This window comes from Thunnus albacares, chromosome 4 (assembly GCF_914725855.1).
Source record: "Thunnus albacares chromosome 4, fThuAlb1.1, whole genome shotgun sequence".
In the NCBI taxonomy this organism is placed as follows: Eukaryota; Metazoa; Chordata; class Actinopteri; order Scombriformes; family Scombridae; genus Thunnus; species Thunnus albacares.
The window spans coordinates 34,704,536-34,722,281 of record NC_058109.1 but is presented as its reverse complement, the minus strand read 5'-3'; the positions used below and the strand labels follow the sequence as shown (position 1 = coordinate 34,722,281).

The following is a 17,746-nucleotide window of genomic DNA, read 5'->3' as shown; positions in this document are numbered from 1 at the left end:
CAACACATTGTTAAAGATGAAACCAGTGGTTTCCAACCTTTTGGGCTTTTGACGTCTTACAAAAAGCAGTGTGTAGTCGGGGTCACATTTCACATGTCTATGAGTTGTTAACAGCTCCACCAAATAGTGATTTTTCCCTCTAAACTTCTCACATGCTTCCATTTCAATAAATGTTCAAATGATAAATAAATGATGATAGAGAAAAAGTCCAAAAACTGAAAACAGATTTGTGTATCAGAACTTAGTTTTTCTTCTTTCCTCTCCGATGTATCATCTCACCGCCCCTAAGATTGATCTGGTGACCCTTTGGAGGGGCCCGACCCCTAGGTCACTGGACTAAACTAGCTGGCTGTATATAAAGTAGTTGAAACTAGCTCCACCTCCAGCAGCTAAAATCAGAAACAGGGTTAAATACTAAATAGGTTTAAACATACAAGGAATTTGGTGCTGTGGTGCATAACAATTCAAGAAGAGAAAACACAAGAACATAAATGTAAAAATTACAAATAATTGCATTAATGTAACGCATCATTGTTCATTGTGACAACAGTAACATGCCGCTTACACACTGATGCTACACTATTAATAATCTAATCATGTCATAGCCCATATAATAATATATCAGTCAGCGGGATGAAACAAGTAGCCTACTTTTACCTTGATACTTTAAGTACATTTTGCTGATGATACTTATGTGCTTAAGTAGGATTTTTCAAGCAGGACTTTTACTTGTAATTCAGTATTACATTGCTATCTTGGTACTTTTACTGAAGTAAAGGATCTGAATATTTCTTCCGCCACTGCCTACATGTACATACATATTACAGTGTATTTATTGTTAAATGTTATTAATAAGTACTCTGATTATTTAATGAGAAAGGTCAGTCTTGGCTTTATTGTCGTGGCGCATATTTGGGTCAATGCACAGTTCATAAGTAGTCAACGCCGTAATGACGTAATTCAGCATGACATGACGCGCGCACAGACGCACTGAACGGAAAAAACATAACTGTATCACACAAGCCAACCAAAGAGCATTTGTAGTATTAAGGCTTCACATTGCACATTGTGCTGTGTTAACTGTTCCTCTTCCGTCCTGCCTACAGCTGCCTGACAATTAAACACTTAAGTTTCCTGGTTTAGTGTTTGAAATCCGCCCTGGAGGGTCAGAGGACAGGGAGCGGGAGGAAGAACACGGATTTACCGACTGTCCGCTCCTGGACTCAAACTTGACAGACATGGGAGCTGTTCTGGGGGCCTTTTCCTTCGCAAGCTGGGTAAGTTTTGATATTGCGAATATGAACTGTCTTATTTACAGCCACCTTGTTTTAAATTGATGTAAGATAGGGTGACGTCATGAAGGGTAATAAGCAACAGGTAATGTCTTTACAATACAGTATACTGCTCCCCTGTATAGAGACCGAAACGCCAAACTCCATCCAAATATCTGCTGCTTGTCCTCCTGTTCTCGCTTTTGGGCCGAGATATAACATAGAGTAACTTAGTGGCTTTATTGGTAAAAGCAGCACTCATTTTGGTTAAATTTCTGCCATCTGCAGTCGTTTCATTCTGTTCTCATCCGCCTTGTGTTTTTGTGGGATGAACTGAGAACCAAATCACCTTTTATTTTAATCGCGCTTTGCTCTTTTCCCAAGCTTTTTCATTGAAACGTTCAAACGTTGTTTACTTCCGACCACCAATAACAACAACGTAACTTACGGTGATAGAAAGTCATATCAGCCGAACCTCTCGTAATGGTTAAAATATTATTGAATAAGATGCGTAGGAGATATGTCGAAGTCTCTGTTGACACCTCACAAAGACATTTCAGATAAATGCCAACAAGCACATGGGCTAATTAAAATGCGCTTATTTCCATGAAGAGAACTGACATGTTATTCGTGGTGTCTTCCGGACTGAGTCACAGTAATATATTACAGTGTTACCTATAGTTAACCTGCTCAATGTCGGTGAAGATGATAAAATACTGCTAACACGAGGGACTATAGACAGAACTAGCAAAGGGTTAATCATAACAGTTGGTCATCTGCTTACACGTGATTAATTGGATTAACTCTGCTTTGTTGCCTTGTTGTAAGAGCACAACAAGCTTAATTTTCACAAATGCTGCCAACATAGCCTAATGGATGCAGATGGTGGCAACAGCGTGTATTTATGTGACATAAGAGCAAAGAACAGCATGTAATAACAGGCAGGGACAGGATTTCAGATAAATGATCAGGATTAGGACAAATACTACAAGAACATCTTGTATAAGGATGAAAGGCTTAAGGTGCCAGGTAACACAAATGTTTAATAATTATTTTATCTATTTATCTATTAATTTTATTCTTTCACTATTTCAAAATGTCAAAAAAAAGACAAACATTTATCACAATTTGTCCAATTATCAAATAACACAGGTGTTGACTTTACAGTGATTTTGAAAGAGAGAAGCACCAAATTCTCACATTCCTCAGCAAATATTTGGGATACATACTTGATTATAGATTAAACGATTAGTAAATTATAAAAATTGTCATCAATTTGACAAATATATGAATCAACTAATCATTTCGGCAGTAAGTTTCTCTTGTCTGTCAAAGCTCCTGTGAAGTTCAAGCAGAATAAAGACCTTGCTTCTGGCAATTCTACGCTTATAAACAAATTTCCAGGGTGTATTTTGGTTCTGGTCAGGACAGAGCGTGGCTTGCTTGGTCATGTGCTAGCTGTGTGTTATCTGGCACACATTTGCATGGCCTAGTCTGTGGCTGTGGTAAGCTGACCTTGTCTGGCCGCAGGGGTATTAACTTGTTGACAATCTTCCGGGCCTCCATATCTGGACTCCTCTCAGTGGTTAGTGTAGGAGATAGACAGACATTTAAAGCAGTGTAATCAGTGGTTGATTGTAAATGAATACACAGATGTTAATGTAGGTCAATGAGCCTGTTATTCATGAAGTGAAACTTACTGAATGTAGGCCACTAATAGCCTCAGATATAGCCCTCACTTTTACTGTTCATGTGTTATGTAGTTTAAAGGCCTGTTCCACAATCAGAATCAGTAGTTGTTGCACTTAAAAGGAAAATTCAATTTCTTTCCATTTGTGTCAGTTTTGGCCAACCCCCACTATAGAAACAGGGAACACAATCACAGTGGTGTAAGCAGCTTTACAACAGGGTCCAAAGAAACAGAGGAAATACAAGCCTCAAGCAGCCTTTGAAGGACATAACAAGGACATAATATTTTTGTTATCGACCTTTTATAAGTCCAAAACCAACATTGATCCCACTAACAAGCATTGTGTGTGTATCTGCACCCTGATATATCTTATTCCTGTGTGCCGTAGAGCTCCATTGTTGTCCAAAACATATTAAAAACACATTAATGAGTCACACTGTTGCACTGGGTGACATGTTTCCTCATTACCATGAACACACACACTGTAGTTTATCTTAACTCAATCCCACACACACCACCCTGCTGCTAGAAAAAAAGAATGTATCATGCCTCATATTGCACTCTAATTTAACAATTTAGTTTTGAATATTTTATATATTATAAGATTTTATTTGAACATTGGACATCTTAAATGTTGTTTTCATTTAAGACCATGGGCAAAAGTTCCCCTGTTTAAGTGTTTTACATAATAAGTGGAAAGCAAAGTTTTATTTGCCCCCCCCCCCCCCCCCCCCCCCCCCTTTTTTTTTTTTTTTTTTTTTTTGCTGATCCAAAAAAATGATCCAATCTGTGACTCAAAACCATGTTATGATCCGTTGCACCCCTATGGACGATGGTTTTGTTTCAGCAACTAAGAAAATGGTTCATTATTTATTTATTATGAATGTAAATATTCCACACATGGATGCCGGTGTAATTAGACGATAAAGTTGTTACATTGACATTACAAATAACCGTAACTGTAATCGGTGTCTCAATGTCTGTCTCTAGACTGATTTATACAACACGTTCTCCACCATAGCTTCATAATGGGAAGAATTTAATGCAATTTATTGCCATTGTTGGGCACTATAACAAAATATGTATCTTTAATTTCCACCTTCCCTTTTTAGGGTTTTGACAAATTATTATTTTCATCATCTATTAATCATTTGGTCTAAAAAATGTTGGAAAACTATGAAAAATGTTGTCTTCACATTGTTTTTTCCAACCAACAATCTAGAACTCAAACACATTCACTTTACTGTCATAAAAGACAAAGAATAGCAGCAAATATTCACATTTGAGGAGCTGAAATCAGTGAATTTTGGCCATTTTTGCTTACAAAGTGACATAAATGTATGCTTTCACATTTAGTTTATATTGCCAAAACATATGTGTAAATGCTGTTTCTATTTCGTTATTATTATTTTTTTAACAGTGTTTCCATCATTTATTTGTTGTAACCCAGATGACTGGAATAAATGCTTATTGGACTATGCATGGAAATAAGTTATTTATGTTAGGCGCAGTTCTTTTAAAATAAAAATAAATACTATAATAGTTTAGTTTTTCACAGCGTATTTCTGTCAATTTACACTCCACTAAAGATTGAACAAGCAGTTTCAAGATTTATCACAAGTGAAAGACAAAACTGGCAGAACAATTTGTCCTCAGGTAGTACATGTCGTCCTACCCATCCACAGTCCTCTGAACATTTCATTCTCTGACCATGACTCCTACAGCTGACATGCAAGGTCAGTCTTCACTGAGATACTCCTTTCTGTGAGAGTCTCCCCCCTACTACTGGAAAAATTATCCTTGCATTCCATGGTCAAGGTCTGCAAACTGACAATACACTGTTGGTAGATAAGTTCAGGAGTTGAACGGGGGCCTTTAGTTCAGCCAAAGGCCAGTGATCAGGTCAGTGATCATCAGATGATACTGTCTTGGCAGATGACTTTCAGATGATGCTTTAACAATGTCCTTTCTCTTGTGTCCAATCTGATATACCATTATTAACAGTCTGTGAAAAGCCATTGACTTTAGCCTCCTGCTAACCAAAAATACAACATGTTTTTTTATGCCCTGATATCTCTCTCACTGTTCAACCAAGAAAGAATCTTTCTGACCTTCTCCTCCTTTCAGATGCTGAATGTCTGCTTTTGTTTGTCCCCAGGTGCCATGCCTGTGCAGCGGTGCTACATGTCTGATGTGCAGCTGCTGTCCGAACAGCAGGAACTCCACGGTGACTAGGATCATCTACGCCTCCATCTTGCTGCTGGGGACCATTGTTGCCTGCATCATGCTGTCGCCGGGTGTGGATCAGCAGCTTAAAAGGGTATGACAGGATCCTGGAAATACAGCAAATGAATAGAGAGAACGAACAGCTCTATTCACTCTGGATGAAGTAACGCTCAGGATGAAGAAGCCATATGTGTGATGAATGACACTGATACACAGATGTTAAAGTAGCTAATGTCAGCTAATATATACACAGCTTTAATACTGCTGTAGCTGCTATATTGCTTCTTATTGTTCTCACTTAACAGCCAGTGCAAATAAATGAGCCAGAGAGAGGGCAGATGTGTTAGATGTAGCTTTCAAAAATATCCATCACAACAGGATCTGAGGCAGATAATGATGTCATTACTTTAGAGTTTCAAAAATCTGATGACATATTGTACATAAACACATAACATACGTAAACATTTTTTGATAACAATCCCTTAAATTTGTTTTTTGTGGACATACTAGTGGCATGACCACTTTGGTCCAGAGGATGAATCCTAATCACTATGGTGATCCTCTGTCTTTTCGTCTAGCACCACCATGAAGTTGACATATGTGGTTCAGAGAGAAATATCCCGATACCTATGAGATGGATAGCCATGAAATTTACAATAGATATTCAAGGTCCATAGAGGATAAATTCCTACCACTGTGGTCATCCTCTGACTGAGATTGAATTTATAGTTCTTTATTGAAATATCGTTACAGCTCGTCGATTGATTGCTTTGAAATTTGGTTCACACAGTCATGGTCTCCAGAGGATGAATTGACATCATCAGGTCAAAATTTGTCCAATACAAACCAGTGCACACCTTCAAGACTCATGACATTCCCATCAGCCTCAGCTGTACTTTGCGTTTAGTGAACATGGTAAACATTATATGTACAAAGCATTAAAATGCTAGCATTTTCATGGTGAGCATGTGTACATGGTGATTTGAGCATTTAGCTTAAGTACAGCCTCACAGAGCTGCTACTCTGTCTTGTGTTTTATGTACTGAGAAGGACATTTTACAGTGTAAAAATCAACTTGTCACTGCTCTTCTGGACAAACTACACAGTGGCCACACTGTCTCTAAATGATGTCTAACACATCTATAGCATTTCTGTCCTGCAATTTCTTGTTACTTATCTGCCAACATAAATCCTGATAGTCAATTATTTGTAATAGGTCTAGCTGAAAACAGTGTGCTCCAGCAGAGTAGCTGGCTGTGAACAGGATAAGATACCTATCTTGCCATTTCATCTCTGAGTTAAATCATAAAATGCTGGAGAGGATGTTAGCTAAGAGTGTTATATATTATTAGGTCACATTAGAATCTCACGTATCATCTCATGGGTAAAAGAATCAACCTGCACAAATACAAAATTGATTTAAACCCATCAGTGGTTCTACTCTAAAGACAATTAGTTGTGATCCATATCATGAGTAATTGTCAGTTCTCCCTCTATTCAATAAATGAAAATAAATCTTTTCAATATACCTGTGCATTAGATTCTCCCAGTAGACTTCACAGCGGACCTCTTCTTAACACTTTTTACTGAATAGTAAACAGAAAATCATGGATTATGTTACTGAGTAACATATATTTAACATACGCAGTAGTTAAGAAAGTACTCAGAATTTGTTTACTAAAAACGGAAATCGGGGCTCCAACTAACAATCACTTTCATTATTGCTTAATCTCTGTATTATTTTCTTGATTTGTGGATTTATCATTTAGAAAAAAGAACATTGTGAAAAATGCCCATTACAAGTTCACCTTTTTTTGCCCAACAAACTGACCAAAGCTGAAAGATATTCATTGTACCATCATAAAGGACTAAGAAAACCAGAAAAAAAGCATTTGCATTTGCTGGGATCAGTGAATTTCTGCTACTTTTGCTTGAAGGGATTGTAAATGAGACGTTTTAGAGCAATTACTGACGTTAACCCGCTGCTTCATCTAACAGTGTCCATATCAAGTATACTTTTATGTCATTATGTTCTTATGCTCTCAACATGTTGTGTGACACAGTTGTGCAGGTGTTTGAACATGTTGTTTATGTTTCCTCGCAATGCCACAGCTATTTTCTGACAGCATTTACTTTTGGCTTTGTTCTGTTCTGTAACATTTTTACTGACACAAAAATGTGCCCACATGACCACATGCATCTTTTTTCTGTGTCAAATTAAGTTTCACTACCAGTTACTTTTGGTTAGATGTGACTTTTTATTTTAACTGAGTACAGACTTGACTTAAATTGGGTCAGTTAGAGATCTATAATGTTGAGTTCATAGATGTTTTGTAAAGTTCAAATGTGATTTCCTGTGATTTGCTGTAGATTCCAGGCTTCTGTGAAGACGGGGCAGACTCTTCTATCCCCGACTTTCAGGCTGATGTCAACTGTGAAATGTTTGTGGGCTACAAGGCAGTGTACCGTGTCTGCTTTGGCATGAGTATGTGGTTCCTGGGCTTTTCCATTCTTACGATTAACATCAAGAACAGCAGAGACCACCGTGCCGCCATCCATAATGGGTAAGTAACACCAGCAATGAATTACTTTCTTTCTTTGAAAACTATCAGCCTCCAGATTCACATTTTTGAAGTTTCAAGTAAGGAAAGTACAGAGACAAAAAGCAACCATACATCAATTGCATTTAAAGCAGCTTTTTAAGTGTTAATGAGCTGAAACAGAGGACAAAACACCCTTTAGAGCCCTGACTGACTCCTTTATTCTGACCTGACACAGTCAATCCTCACCGAAACAAAAAGAACTCTCCACTTGTGCGCTTTGACACTAGGTCAGAGGTGTTATGATAAGTTATATAATATGTTGTTTAGCAGGTGGCCTTTGTCCTGCACTTACCTTTGAAGTCTTGAGATTCTTTAGTGCGATTGCAACATTTATTTTCAGTATCAATCTACCGTACATCACTAGTCCATTGATTCTTTTATTATTTGATTACTCATTTAGTTCATGTAGTTATAAAAAATATAACAAATACCCATCACATTACCAGAGCTCAAAGTGAGGTTCTTTAGTTTCTCACTTGGTGACCAGCAGCCACAAAGGTATTTACATTACGATAATGTAAAACTATGATACAAGTAAACAGATTCTGAGTCAGCAAAAGTTTGGTGTTTTTGCTTGATAAGATTCAGATGCAGATTTTTTTATTTGCACACATATTCAACAAAAAATAGAAATAAAACATGTGACAGGAGAGGTCAAGAAGCCACAGGCTTTAACAACAGACCTCTCAATTTAAGAAAAAAAAGGGAAAAAACTAATAAATGGAACATGATTTAGCAAAATACAAAGAAAATAAATGACAATAAGAAACACATAAAATGAACAAGAGTTCACCAATCAGCAGACAGTAATCATATCAAAGGAAAAGAAATAAAATAAAATAAAGAATTAGAAATCATGATTTAAATGTGATGACAATTTAGTTTTTACATTTTTCAAAAGAATAGCAAGTTTTTGATAATGTGTGCTTTGGCATTTTATATGTGTGCAGCAGGATATTTGGCCATGCATCGATTTGTAAAAAGGAAGATGAAGATCAACCTCTCTGCTATTATGAGTGTTAATTTGAGAATTACATTTGAAGAAGTTGCTAAAAGAACAAGAGCAAGAACATACAGTATATTCTTAAATAAACCCATATATGTGATGAATATTCATGACATATACTGAAAGAATGTTTAGTTTTCTGAACAGGGGGACAGAGACCTACTTAGAGTTTGAGAAAGTCATCAATCTTAAAAAAAATCTTTTCTGCAGCAGATGAGGGTCATGGAGATTAAAGGAGCATGTATTAGGCCAAACAATATTATCTATATCAATCCAATAAGGACAAATCATGGAATAATATAAAGTTAATAAACAAGACACACTGAAGTGAAGTACAAGCTAAATAATTAGCCAGTTATCAAGACTGTAATTATTTTAGTTTCAACACCTGATATACTGATATTTCTTTTTTTTTTTTTTACAAAAAGTCTCAGACCTGTTCCTTAAATAATACAACAGTAATGAACAATTCCAGCGTGATTTAAATGTTTATTCTTCATTGTTGCTTTTTTTTGTTTGTTTGTTTTTTACATTTTCAATCCTTTTATGTTCATTATTTTAATGCCCTTGATGACGTATCTTTAATGTTGATTTCTATGTGCATACACCATGACTGAATCATTTTAGTTTAGTGAGTTTTAGTACCAGTGAACATACAGGCCTTTATAGAAACTCTCCTTCTTTATAAGTGTAGTGCAGTGTGCAGGTGCTAGAGCGCCAAAACTGATAAATGATATTATTTAATGACATTAAACATCCCATTTAATTCCAAAGACAACATGTCTACTAATTCAGCTGGACCATCAGTGTGAATCAGAAGCCATCAGACACATCTTGCAAAGCTGCACCAGAATGCAGAATGAACCATCATTTCAGCGATCTGTAGAACAGTGAGACCAGACCAGACACAAAGCAGCGCTTCATATAAAGTTTGATCAGGATCATGTTTTTCTCTCCAATAAAACCTTCAACAGCAAAGATTCTGTGCGGTTATATTAAGACCTGTCTTCTGTTAGTCAGACTCCATCCAAGTCAACAGACAAACCACAAGAAGATGTTTCCTCAACAAAAGTGAAATGAAACAGAAATGAAAAGCAGATTTTACACAGATTGCTTTACTGCTGTGTTCTTGTCTGGGATTCTGTGTTTGGTTTACATCCTTCCTCTGCTGCCCACTGCTCTAACAGTTTGTCACACTTTAAACCTTGCAGTGTGTGATTCTGTTGTTTTTACTATATGACAGTCAAATTACCTTCTGAGTGTTACACTTAGAAGAAATGTTTTGACTATGAGGGTCACTGATTAAATATGCTCTTGTTACAACACTAAAAATAGAAAATATGTTATAATTGTGTGATTGAAGCTGTTTTTTATGACATGTTTGTTTATGTGTGTTCTACTGTGTAATCAGCCAGTAACTATTTGTTTCCAGATTTTGGTTCTTTAAGTTTGCTGCCTTGGTGGCAATTACAGTCGGTGCCTTTTACATTCCAGATGGGCCTTTTACCTACAGTAAGAACTCAGATCATGATATCCAACATACACAGAGTTTTGATAATATAGAGTATGATAGTGAGATGAGTCGTTAAATGACCCGTGTGCCTCTGTTGTTGCAGCGTGGTTTATCGTGGGCTGCGGTGGAGCTTTCTTTTTCATTCTGATCCAGCTGGTGCTGCTGGTGGACTTTGCCCACTCCTGGAACGAGTCCTGGGTGGACAGAATGGAGACCGGCAACTCCAGGGGCTGGTATGCAGGTCAGTGACTCAAGCTGTGGCCCAGTTACATGCTGTATACAACTTCTAACTCTAACTTTTAAATAACAAAATGAAATGCATTTTAAAATGACGACACGCACACTAAAATAGCTTGATTTTTGAATGTAGTTTACAGTGTCATGATTAAAAAAAGAGGAACGACTGACAGCTGAAATAAGTGTAAAACAAACATTTCAAATCTGTGGAAACAGGGTGAACACTTAAGATTTGAAATATATAGATTTCTTTTATGCCTATTGATAATTTTTTGTGTATTTTTGTATCAGATATTTACCTGTTCCACCTTTTGCTTTCAGCTTTGCTGGGGGTCACAATCCTCAGCTACATGCTGTCATTTACTGCCGTGGTGCTGTTCTTCGTCTTCTACACCAAGCCTGATGGATGCTTCATTAACAAGTTCTTCATCAGCTTCAACATGTTGTTCTGCATCGTGGCCTCTGTTGTCTCTGTGCTGCCTAAAGTACAGGTACAGGACAGAGAGCAGTGCTTTAGTGCCGAACATTCAGTGAAGGATAAGCAGTCATTTGATGCAGCAATGCAGAAACATGAGATATAGGAGGTGGACGCATTATGTGGAACACCTGTAAAGTCTAGTTTTATTTAGTAGGGAACACAACACAGTATAATAGTATTATGGTACATACGCTCTCAAAAATGAGTCACCTCTCTGACACAGTGTTAAAGCATCACAGGGGTTCACAAAGGAAGGATATGGTGCATGGTGATTGTCCAAGTGTTCGTGTTATTACATCCACCCTCCCACTATATCACTCAGGCTCCATTTATTCTCTTTACTTTGACTTTTATTCCTACCATTACTGTTTTTATGTGTGCTTTACCTGTGTGTTTGACTTACAGGCATCTTATTTTCGTTTTTATGTTAATCACTTTAACCCTCCCAATGTGTTAGAAAAGGGTTTACATCTTTAGTGTTCATGGGTCAAATTTGACCCATCTTTGAATTCATTAACAAGTGCTGAAAAAAACACTAATTATCATCCAGTAAAATATTTTACCTGCTAAGTGACTTATTATTCATCAATAACCATAATTTATATATACTTACTTTGGTATTTTCTGTACCTTAGACCACATTTAAACTTCCAATATACAAATCGTTTTTAGTTTAGAATAGGCACAATTTATCTGTTTTATTGCTTATGATGAACAGAACAGTCAAATAAGACCATGAGATGATCTGATAAACAAAATAATTCCCAAAATAACTTGTTTATATTTTCTTGCACGTTAAGAATGTGCATGCTGTGCCAGGTGTGCAGTGAGATGTGAGGGAAAAAAAGCCCCAGCCCATATACTGCTATACAGCTGGGGAACAGGAGATGTGTGTCTGTGTCTGTGTGTGCGTGCGTGTGTGTGTGTCTATCTTAGGCTTCTTTTGGGGACAAATTTCAGACTAAAGACCAGTTAACTGCTGTATCCCCAAATGGGGGAAAAGCTGATTTTTGGGTAAGTGTTTAAGGTTATGGTTAGGGTTAGGGTAAGTCTCCAGGAAATGAATGTAAGTCTCTAGAAAAATGATAAAAATTTGTTTTATTGTATTCATTGTAGAGGATGAAATGAAGGCTTGTTTTAAAAATTAAATTTCACACATCTAAACTTGAAAATGGGTCAAATTTGACCCTTACACAATTGGAGGGTTAAATCCCAAAATATATTGCAATTATCATTTCAATGTTACATTGTTGGAATATCTTCTTTTGGACCAAAGATCTTCTCAAATGACCGTCTGCATTTCTGAACTTCACTCATGAGCTCACACTCACTCATTTTCAAATAGAGTGTTTGAAAAGGAAAATAAAGTAAACTAACAACATATGGACACTGTTGGTTATCTCAAGCCATCAGAGTAAAGTTGAGAAACTTCAGAGGATTTTTTTCAAAAATTAAACAATAAATTAAACATAATAACCTTCACTCAAGGTCCACTTACTGGCTTTTTCCCTACTGTCAACCACATCTTGCAATCTTCATCTGTGGAGATTGTTCAGTTGCCATGGAGTATTTCTATTTCCAAAATCTTTAATCATTGTTTTTCATGCTTCTTTTTGAGATAATACATATACATGACACCAGTTTAACATGCATGCACAAGTGTAGAGTGTTATTATAATGAATTTATAGATTTATGACTATCTTATCTGTGTGTGTGTGTCCCAGGAGTCTCAGCCACGTTCAGGTCTTCTGCAGTCCTCTATCATCACCCTGTACACCATGTTTCTGACCTGGTCTGCCATGAGCAATGAGCCTGGTGAGAATGTTTGTTGTTTGCTTGAAATGTTCCAGTAATGATAATAATGATGCAGTGATGGGCTCCAGAAATAACTGCAGCTATTACCCTCAGACAAGAAACAGGAAGATGTCTCAGTCTCTAGCATTTGTTTTTGTGCAATGTTGCTCTCATTTTAAAGAAATTGCAGCCTTTTTTATGTCATTTTACTGTGATTTATCGCTTTAGCTAGTTATGCTTTTGGTTGTTCTGTTCAAAATGCATGGTGCATGTTACGCTTTAAGCAGCATAACATGCTGTAGTTAATTGATTTCTTTGCAAAAGTATCTACACAAAGACTATAGCTATTGATTTGTAATGGTTTAAGTGTAATTTTCATGTAAGTTTCATGGATCTCATGTCCTATGCTTGCAATCATTTTTCCCAAGAACAGAACAAGAACTATGAAGGCATGTGAAAGTCAGGAACATGCCTGCACATGAGATATATTTTCTATCAGGATGAGTCTCTGTACATCCAAAATATTTTCCTGTATTTTTCAGACCGAGAATGTAACCCCAGCCTGCTGAGTATCTTCCAGCAGATCGCAGCCCCCACACCGGCCCCTTTGGAGATGGAGAACCAGACAGCTGTGGTGATCATCACGACAAAGGAACCCGTCCTGACGTCCCCGTACCTGCAGTGGTGGGACGCCCAGAGCATTGTGGGGCTTGTTATATTTGTCCTGTGCATCCTCTACTCCAGGTAGGATTACTCCCCCTGGGTAAGATAGGAAACATTGGTATTCATGTTCAAAATTTCCTGTCAACTGCAAAGTTTTCACATGAAAATAATTTCAGGGAATGGTCCTGGTTCAGTTGTGGTTTTGCAATGTGCACGCATTGATAGGTGGAAACAGAGAATTTTTAACTGATTATTGATGGGCCTCTCACAGCTAACAGCCTTGTTGTTGCTCAGTCAGTGTGTTTCTCACTGAGCGAAGAAAGACATATTTCCTGATATACTTTGTAGAAAAATATGAACACAGTCCTTTCAATTCAGATCATAAAATCAGTATGGGCTCTCTAAAGGAAAAATGTTTTTGAACTCATGGGAGTCACAGGACCTGCACTTCACAGCTCAGCTCAGCACTGTTCCTGGAGGCTCAATTACATCACATGCAAGCCCTCTTCACTGTAATAACACATAAAATATATTATGTAATGACCGTTGTTAGTATTTACTGTAAGTAAAACAGAAGTAAATTCAGTGTCCATTTAGTATCAGTTTGATTTCATTATTGATAAATCTGACAATTATTTTCTCAATTAGTCATTTGGTCCATAAAATGTCAGAAAATGGTGAAGAATGTTGATCAATTTTTCCCAAAGTCCAAGATGAAGTCCTCAAATGTCTTCTTTTGTCCACAACCCAAAGATATTCAGTTTAATGGTTTATTGTCAAAGAGGACTAAAGAAACAAGAAAATACTCACATTTGAGAAGCTGGAATCAGAGAATTTGGACATTGCTTTCTTAAAAAATTAGTCAAAATAATTAATTGATCATCAAAATAGTTGCCAGTTAATTTAATAGTTGGCAAGTAAACAATTAATCGACTAATCATCTTCACTTGTCCACTGCTCCACACTCCAAGTTCAAAAATGAACTTTGAAACTCAACTTTTAAGCCAACAACATGGACAAGAAGTCCTTAAAGTCCTCAGAAAAAAAATAAAATTTGAATATCTTCTAATCCATTGAACTGGATCATCTGCTAACAAAGATGATGTGATATGATCAAAAGTTCCAGAACAGCAACTAAATGGACCTTAAGGTGGAATTGTTTTGTCAGCCATACAAGTACAGTTCAGTTTATTAGAAGTAAAACAATTGCACCTTAGCCTACTCCTGTAGGTATGTGAAAGTGGTAGCATCCAATCAGAGCTAAGAATGAGATACGTGGATTTCAGTATGAGATGTGTAGATGCCTTTTCTGTTTGGTCAGTTTGTTTGTTTCACAGCATCCGTTTATCTGTGTTCTGCCCTCAGCATTAGTACGTCCAGCACCAGCCAGGTGAACAAGCTCACCATGGCCTCCAAAGACTCAGCCATCCTGGCTGAGGACAGCAGCAGCCCTGACCTATCAGAGGAGGTGACTGGGCCCAGGCGGGTGCAGGACAATGAGCGGGACATGGTCCAGTACAGCTACTCCTTCTTCCACTTCATGCTCTTCCTGGCCTCACTCTACATCATGATGACCCTCACCAACTGGTACAGGTCAGTACCCCCCCCCAACACAGTATGTCCTGTACATTTCCATCCAGCTGAATAAAACCCACCAGAATCTGGTGTTTGCACCGATTGGGTTGAAGAAAATATGTGTGATGCCTAAAAAGAAGGAAACAGTAAACAGCACAACACTGCAACAGAAAATGTACTATTGTATGTAATGTTGCACTGCATATCATCCACATGACATGCTGCTGCACCTAGCATCACATACAGCACTCACTGCAGACTGCTCTATTATTTTGCCAGCTTTCAATCAGAAAACTCTTTTAAATGACACCATTGATTATCACAACCCTTGTTAACATTTGTACATTCTATTGTGTATTGTATTTGTACATGTACATTTTTTTTTGGTTTTGCTTTGCAGGGCGGTCAAGGCAGATGTTATTTTACAGATGTGTAACCTCATTTAACATTTCATGTCTACAGCAAGCTTTTAAAGAATTAAGCTGGTGTTATTCTTTATTTTGCTTACTGTTACTGCTTACCATGAAAAGACCAAAACCAACAATGTGTTAGTCCATCTCTCAATATTTCTGAATTCTCAAACCTGTCTGTGACTCTCAGCCCCAAGCATATTGGTTCGTACTGAGATATTGACATAATTTCCTAAGACAGCCACTGTAGTTTTTAGCAAACAACACTCAAACAGAAGGAAACTGCATTTTTCATTTGTTATTTGTTGGTCATGCTTGATACACAACTCAAAACAACATATCGGGACAAGCAAAGCTTTGCAAATCATTTTCAGTTTTACATAAATAATTTCAGCACTTGTCCCTGAGTCCAGCCGAAAGTAAATAGAAAAGTAGCCGTCTGGATTAGCCATTGCTGCTTACAGCTCAGGGATCTATTTAAAGGACAATCAGCCAGCTGAATGACCAAAATTATGAGAATGACCCAGGCTGAAAATTACCAGAATTTCACTTTAATGATTTGTCTTGCTGATTATACACCGTCAAGTGTACAAAGAGACTGTTCGTACTGTCTGGCACCATATTTTAATGTAGATTAAATATGTTTTTTCCACCTTTAAATGTGACAAGTGAAGGATAATGACTGAAAGACCTTTTGTTTGCGTTGTCCTCCTGACAGCCCTGATGCAGACTACACCATAACCAGCAAGTGGCCGGCAGTGTGGGTGAAGATCACCTCCAGCTGGGTGTGTTTGGCCATGTACATCTGGACCCTGGTGGCCCCCATGATCCTCACCAACCGAGACTTCAGCTGATCAGCATCTCCATCTCTGACTCCACTTTGTCCTCCACAAACCTCCTTGTTTTTTGTGTAAACTCCAACCATATTGCCTACTTGTCTTACTGTCAAATTTAAAGTAGACTCACATTTTGTACATTTAGCTGGAGTTTCATTTCATTATTTCGTTGTATTTTCTTTCTATTAATGAACTGATTCAGAGGTGCCATAACAGCTGCTTCAGTTACAGGTATTAACTGTAGTGATTTCATACCAGTCAGTAGCAGTTGCTTGGGCATTCAAAGACAATCACACATTTTCTATTGAAGCACAATAACACTCTAAGATGAAAAGCATTCCATTTGATGTTTTTGTGAATAGTGAATCAACTACAAGGTCCAAAATCAAACAGTCTTGCATTTTGAGATGATGTGCTTGAAACTGGCTATTTTCTGCTGTTTCAACAACAAATATCTTTCAGATTAAACCAAACAATTCCTTCTTAATTCTTTGTATTACTTAAAAAATATGAATGTTTTAGAAATGTCAGTATTACAATCATCCCCATTGCAGCACTGAGGGCTGGTTTGTGACCTGCATACAGCAGTTAGTAGTAAGCTGATATAGTATGCTGCTATCTATGCCTTTTTATGCCTTATATGTTATAAGATATTTGAATATAGTATATATAGAATATGGTTGTAAACTGCTCATAAACATGACACATTACTGCAATATGACTTAAAGTCAATTTAAGTTTCTGCCAAATATTTATGGACCAGGTTATTCAATATAAAGGTGTCTTTGAGATGTGATAGTTTCAGGTTGTAAAATAAAATTCACAGAAGTGACATGATGACACAGATACAATCAAAATATTTGTTTAAAGCTGAACTGGGTGATGATTTTATTTTCTGTGCATCACTTTGACTCCATATAGTAGCTTTAATATTTAATATGATTTTACTTGTAAAGAATGTTGTCTTTTTTTAATCCTCAATACATTTATGTTTTGTAAGAAATGTCAGCATTATTTGAATGGCAAAATATGTTTAAGAATCAAACCAGATTTATGTGAGACACCAACACTGACCAAATGCCTTTACTGTAGTTACTATGTGGCATACTATGTGTGTGTGACTATAAGCAGACTGTGAGTTCTTGTAGTGCTTCCACGGTTTCTGTTTAAGTGTTCGGACTGATTCATAGTCTTTATGTTTGCTTTTGTCACAGCAGAGATGAATGTACAGAACAAACTGGACTCACTTTGAGCTCAGAAGTTCATACAGCTTACAAAATAAAAGTAATACATTATTTTTACCAGTGCATCACCATTCTCATTTAAATGTATTAATTGTTTATTTTTTCCTTATTGTTTCCTCATGTTGAAAAATTGTTTTGAAAAAGATTTGAAACTTACACCAGTAAGTATTAATATGTAACATGACAGTTTGTATGAGCT

General features: G+C 37.0%; 1 protein-coding gene across 1 annotated transcript; it reads left to right on the top strand.

The window, feature by feature from the left end:
* Positions 1-1,004: 1,004 nt before the first annotated feature.
* si:ch73-267c23.10 (serine incorporator 3) lies at positions 1,005-17,604 on the top strand. Its single transcript, XM_044349175.1, has 10 exons — positions 1,005-1,277; positions 5,120-5,281; positions 7,558-7,751; positions 10,229-10,308; positions 10,413-10,550; positions 10,868-11,037; positions 12,750-12,840; positions 13,362-13,563; positions 14,848-15,075; positions 16,186-17,604. Exons 1-10 carry the CDS (start codon positions 1,239-1,241, stop codon positions 16,319-16,321), a joined length of 1,440 nt encoding a protein of 479 aa, XP_044205110.1. The 5' UTR covers positions 1,005-1,238; the 3' UTR covers positions 16,322-17,604.
* Positions 17,605-17,746: the final 142 nt, after the last annotated feature.